At 47.4% G+C, this 6,318-nt stretch overlaps 1 protein-coding gene across 1 annotated transcript; it reads left to right on the top strand.

Moving 5' to 3' along the window:
- Positions 1–373: 373 nt before the first annotated feature.
- On the top strand, positions 374–2,236 carry LOC145806110 (uncharacterized). The gene is made up of 2 exons (XM_082902079.1): positions 374–529; positions 617–2,236. The coding sequence occupies exons 1-2, from the start codon at positions 464–466 to the stop codon at positions 1,271–1,273; spliced, it is 723 nt and encodes a 240-aa protein (XP_082758205.1). The 5' UTR covers positions 374–463; the 3' UTR covers positions 1,274–2,236.
- The last annotated feature ends 4,082 nt before the right edge of the window (positions 2,237–6,318 follow it).

The raw sequence follows: 6,318 nt of genomic DNA, 5'->3' as shown, positions 1-6,318 counted from the left end.
CGTTTATAGGCCTGACCATGTAGCATGTCAATTCGGGTTTGATCAATGTGCCCCGGGGCCATCACCTCATTTATTATCATTTTCAGAGAGCTACGGGCGCTTCAGTCGCCGGCTTATACACACCGTGCTTCCCATATCCGGCTCTTTGACGATGCCAGGCTTGAGCCGAGTAGGGGGTTTCACCCCCTCTTTCAGGCGGTATTGGCAGAAGAATATCGATGCGTTTATTGCATTTGTCCAGAGCAGACCGACCGTATGTTTGCCTCCGCCGATTTATAAGAAGGATTCTTCTCTTCGGCTACCCGAGAGCCGAAAATCTGACCATATGTACGAGGGTTTCTTCACTTCATCTGCTCCAACTGACCCTTCTGCTCGGGCATCTGCTTCTAGCTTGGCAATTACTTCTCCAGAGCCAGTCCCTTTGAATAAGGCCTCTGGTCCTCGGACGACCCGCCTTAAGAAGATGGCTCACAAGAGGACTTCTGATGCCAGTCCTTCCGCTCCTCGCCTTTCCAAAAGGCTTCGTGAGGTACCCGAAATTCTTGATTTGAAGCTACTTTCCTTCTTGAGACTATACCTTCTAAAATGAAAACTTTTATTTGCCCATGTTGTGTAGGATCCTGCGGTTGTCGACGTTCTCGGTACCGTGGCTCCTGGCCATGCTGCCTCCCCCAGGCCTGCGGTTGTTGACGTTCTCGGTACCGTGGCTCCTGGCCATGCTGCCTCCCCCAGGCCGGACTCAGACTTGGACGACACCCTCCCTTTGTCTGCAAGACTTGTGAAGATGTGCACCCCTCGTATAGCAGTTATAGATGACGATGATGATGAGGCTGAGTCCTCCGATCATTTTTGTGACCTTATTCCACGCACGCGTCGTCATCGCCCTACCGTAGCTGAGGAGGAGCACTACCTTGGTGACGAGTTTGTTGGGGCTCACCGTTCTGATGTTGAGATTGCTGGAGGGACTGATGCCACAGAAATTGATGTCGCGGGCCATGCTTCTAGAGGTGATGTAGAGATGAGGTGCGCCTCTGGGAATGGTGTGGAGGTGGATGTGCTAGAGATCTCTGAGACTCGCTCTGGCACTTATGGTGATTCTCATCCTCCGGCCCTCCTTCCTTCTTCAGGGATGACTGCTACTGTTCAGGCTTCATCAGACATTGAGATCGATCAAGTGGTCTCTACACGACCAAGTGACTTTGTTGATGCTAGGAGTCCTTCAGTTGCCCCTGCTTTGCATATTGATTCTCCCTCTGGTAATCTTTCTTTCTGAAGTTTGTCATTTACTTATATCTGTGAGAAATCTTTACTTAAATGACTTTCCTGTTCCCTACCTCTAATAAGGCCTTCTTATCTTTTCTTCAGTGTTAGCTGCTACCTCAGACTCTGCTCCAGTGTTAGCTGCTACCGGGGTCCTGCCTTCACCTGCCCCGGACTCTACTCCGACTCTCTTTGTAACTCCTCACGGTTCTCCTTCTCAAGGGGGAACACCTGCCTTTGAGACGACTGCCAGAGGTTCTTCATCGCCAGTGCCTTCGAATATTTTGGATTTGAATCTCAGTGATTTCCACATTGATAGTGATGCTTTTGGTCTGTCCCCTTATCGTTCGGCATTCTCAGGCTCGGGACCTCTGCCGGGAGTTACCCCTCCGGGTGGTTCATCTAACCCGATAGACATTGGGGAGATTCCTGAGACTAGCAACTTTCCGGCCCCAATTCCTCCTTCGACTTCTGGCAAAGTATCATTTCTCCATTATTGGGTAGCTCCTGAGTTTGCTTCAGTTCTACAGCTTGTGCATTCAAGTTACCCGGAGACCTTTGCTTCATTTGCTTGCCAGTGTCCACTCATTCAGACTGCTCTTCTCGAGTCTTTTGCCACTATCTTATATAGCTTGGACACGCAACGGTTGTGTGACCTTAATGGAAAAGTAGTCGAGACGGCGTATCAGGGGATCTCTGACATGGAGCGTCACCAAGTGGACTTATCATGGCTTCGGAAGCGCCTGGATATAGCTTCGAACGCCAGTCATCGGCTGGAACTTATGTCTGTGCTTGCCTCTTATCGCACCTCTATAGATGAGACAAAGGCAACTCTTCGTGAACTTGAGTCGGGTTATGCTCGGGCCTTGGAGACTTTAGAGGCACACTCTACTGTTTGTCCTCCAGATGTAGATGTGACGGGCAGCTTCTTCGAAGGTGTCTTTAGGAAAGATTGAGTTTTTTTTTTTATCATTACTTTCTTGCCCCTTTCGATAAAAATGTTTTATCTAGGACAATGCAATGAAATGACAAAATTTTTGTTGTTTGGATATTTTCGCATTGTTTTCTCATTCTACTTGATAAAATATTTATTTCGAATGATAGAACAATCATATGCACATGTTTATAAAAGCTGAAATATTCTCATTAGTTCTTCAACTTTCTTGACAAAAGCATAATAGATTCACTGTAAGTGATGGGATAAAACATACACCATAGAGAAAACCAGCTTCTTCATAACGCAAGGGAAATACAACCTTTAGACAAAGTAAGAAAGTGAAAATGAATTTCAGCATAGATGAGTCCAACTATGGGTAGTAATGCTTGATAAACTTTGCATTGAGCGGGCCAGTTCGGAAGCCGTCTTCAACCCTTACAAGTTTGTAGTACCCGCTTGAGCTTGCCTGAACCACCTTGTAGGGCCCTTCCCATTTTGGAGAAAACTTGGGTAAAGGCTGTCCTCGCATGATTGGGTCTACAATCTTCCATACTAGATCACCTTCTTCAAACTTCCTTGGTACCACAGTCTGGTTATAGGCTCGGGCGATGGACTCATGATACCTTTCCATGACTTTTGCAGCTCTGTCATGCTTTTCCTCTAATGCTTCCAATCTGGTGGTTCGAGGCTCCAATACCATTCCCGAGGCGAGAGCCATTCGAGCAGATGGCGTTTCCAACTCTATAGGTAACACTGCCTCGGACCCATACACAAGGGAGTAAGGAGTTGCTTGAGTTGGCTTTCTCTTCGAAGTGCGATACGCCCATAGGGCTACTATCAACTGTTCGGACCAAGTCCCCCCAAACTCATCCATCATCTTGCTCAGAATCCTTATCAGTGTCTTGTTTGTGGCTTCCGCCTGCCCGTTCCCTTTTGGATAGTAGGGTGTGGATTTGTGATGCTTCACTTGGTAAGTCTCTAGGAGGCTCTTCACATCTTTGTTTATGAAGGGAGTGCCGTTATCCGAGAGGATGGTGTTTGGTACTCCAAATCGGCAAATGATATTCTCCTTGATGAAGTTCGCAACTGCAGGCCCCGTAGCGTTCTTCAGAGGAATTGCTTCGACCCACTTTGTACTCAATTCTGTGGCTGCGAGAATCCACTTGTACCCCTTAGAAGATGTGGAGATGGGCCCTATCAGATCAAAAGCCCAGGTATGGAACGGCCATGGCGTTCGGATACTATGCAGGTCTACAGCTGGAGCATGGATCAAATTTCCGTGTTTCTGACAAGTCTGGCACCTCTTCACGTGATGGGATGCATCTGACTCCATGGTCGGCCAGTAATACCCAAGGTGTATAAGTTGCTCGAACAGCCGAGCCCCTCCTTGATGTTCAATCTCGTGGGCTCTTCCGAGGACTAGATCTGACTCCTCCTTAGAGAGACATCTCAGGGGAGTGCCCTCAATACTTCTTCTATACAGCTTGTCCTGATCAAGAAAGTACCGCCTCGCTCTCCTCTTGAGGTGTGCAATGTCCCTCGGGCTCTCAGGTAGTGTTCCCTCTTTGAGATAGTCAATGTAGACTTGCCTCCAGTCAGGGGTATCAATTTCAAAGCAACTCTCATCCTCCCGGATGTATGACTGACACTTGGGGCATTCCCTCTGTAATTGATTTGAGTCCTTCTCCATCTCGGGCCAATAATAACCTTGTCTTTGGATTCTTCTATACAGACTGATATCCCCATCCCCGCAAGACTTTTCATGGATCTGTTGTAGTCGGAAGCTTGCTTCTTGTTGGCCAATACACCGGGCTAGGAATCCGGTACCTCCTCGGAAGTAAAGTTCACCTTGAATAATTGTGAATTGGGCAAGCTTGGCCATAGTCAGTTTTCCAACTTTGCTTCTGAGTTGCTCGAGGACTTCTCCTCTCCAGTCCTCCGGAAGGCCTTTGTCTTCGGGTATTATTGAAGGTTCTGTTCTCTTCTTGATAACAATTGTTGCCTCTTCCTCTGGAATGTCAACTCTTGCCCCTAATGTTGCGAGGGCATCTGAAAACTTGTTGTCGGAGCGAGGCACATGCTCTATTTCGACCTTCTGAAATTTGTCAAGAAGCCTTTGGACTGTTGTTCGATATGTGGCCAAGGCAGGCTCCTTTAAGACGAACTGTCCTGAAACTTGCTTCACTATCAGCTTTGAGTCCCCCCGGATCCGAATCTTCTTGATACTGTGCTTCTCAGCTGCTATCAAGCCTAAAATAAGAGCCTCATACTCGGCTTCGTTATTCGAACAATGGAAATCCAGTTTATAAGACAAATATAACTTTTCCCCACTTTTGCTTGTAAGGACTATCCCGGTTCCTCCCTTCCCTCCGGCTGCTGCTCCGTCAAAGCTCAATGTCCAGAAGTTTTCCTCGGAAGCCATAGCTGCATGCACCTCTCCTCTTAATTCTTCATTCACTGGTTCATAGTCACCACTTGGAAATTGGGCAAGGAGATCAGCTAAGGCTTGTCTTTTGATCGCCTTGGGGGCTACACATGTGATCTCGAATTCACCTAGTGCTAACAACCATCTTGCCACCTTCCCGGTTAGAGCAGGCTTGCTGAGGAGGTATCGGATTGGATCACTTTTAGTGACAATCCGAATCTGGTGTGCTAAGAAGTAATGTCTGAGCTTTTGGACAGTGAATACCAAAGCTAAACAATGTCTCTCTACCGGGGTATATCGGACTTCTGCTCCTCGAATCTTCCGGCTGATGTAATACACCGGGCGTTCTGCTCCATCTACATCTTGGACCAATAATGCCCCTATGGACTTGGGGGTTGAAGTTAAGTACAACATTAGCGGCACCCCGGGCTGCGGGGCTATCATGGTCTGAGGCGAGGTCAAGGCTGCCTTGATTCTCTCGAAGGCCTTTTGGTGCTCCTGGTTCCACTCGAACTTGGCATCTCCTTTTAACAATGAACCGAAAGGGGCCGAGATCTCTGCAAGTGCTGGGATAAACCTCCGAATATAAGACACTTTCCCGAGGAACTTCTTTAACTCCTTCTGAGAATGCGGGGGAGGCATTGCTCTGATAGATTTGACCTTGTCTTCATCTGCCTCGATACCATGCCTATGTACAAGAAACCCGAGGAACTTCCCGGCCGTCACCCCGAAAGCACATTTGAGAGGATTCATCCTCATTTTGAATTTCTGGCACCTCTTGAATACCTTCTCAAGGTCTCGGAGATGGTCTTCTTCTTTCTTGGATTTCACCACTAGATCATCAACATAATCTTCCACCTCATGATGGATCATGTCATGAAAGATTGCAGTCATAGCCCTTTGGTAAGTTGCACCGGCATTCTTGAGTCCGAAAGGCATGACTGTATAGAAGAAGTTTCCGAGAGGTGTTCTAAAAGCAGTCTTTTCTGCGTCCTCTTCAGCCATCTTAATCTGATTGTATCCACTGAATCCATCCATGAATGAGAACATCTGGTGTCCCGAGGTAGTATCCACGAGGGTGTCGATGTGAGGAAGAGGGAATTCATCCTTCGGGCAAGATTTGTTCAAATCTCGAAAGTCTACACATACTCTGATTTGGCCATTCTTCTTCTTTACTGGCACGATGTTTGCTAACCACGTGGGGTACTGTATTGGCCGGATGAAACCAGCCTGTTGAAGTTTTTCAATCTCCTCCTTAATCTTCTCTTCGAGATCTGGATGATATTTTCGAGCAGCTTGCTTAATTGGCTTGGAGTTTGGGAACACATCAAGATAGTGGGAGACTAGGTCAGGATCTAGTCCGGGCATTTCCTTATATGACCAAGCAAACACATCTGAGTATCGGCTTATCAACTTTAACAACTGTTCCCGCTTCTCTAGGCTAAGGCTCGAACTTACGAATACCGGCCTCGGTGCATCTTGTCCATCACTCAGATCTATTTCGATAAGTTGTTCAGGCTGAGGCTTCGGCCCATCTTGCATACATTCTGGAGCCACTTCAGGCTTTATTACTATATCATTGTCAGGAGGCTCTTCTTTTGACTCGGAGTCGGTGACTGAAGAAACCGACTCCCCGCACCTTCATAAATAATACACCATCTTACCTCCTTCTCGAACTTTCATCACCTTCCGAGGA

This window comes from Camellia sinensis, chromosome 13, assembly GCF_055761805.1.
Source record: "Camellia sinensis isolate YWXY chromosome 13, ASM5576180v1, whole genome shotgun sequence".
In the NCBI taxonomy this organism is placed as follows: domain Eukaryota; kingdom Viridiplantae; phylum Streptophyta; class Magnoliopsida; order Ericales; family Theaceae; genus Camellia; species Camellia sinensis.
The sequence above is the reverse complement of the archived record's forward strand: the minus strand, read 5'-3'. Positions and strand labels throughout refer to the sequence as shown.

What these genes read in the sequence shown, in the direction of transcription:
- LOC145806110 (XM_082902079.1), top strand. Translation starts at nt 464, where the DNA reads ATGGCTCACAAGAGGACTTCTGATGCCAGTCCTTCCGCTCCTCGCCTT. An exon ending in TTTCCAAAAGGCTTCGTGAG is followed by an intron (nt 530 to 616) that starts GTACCCGAAATT and finishes CATGTTGTGTAG; the next exon opens with GATCCTGCGGTTGTCGACGT.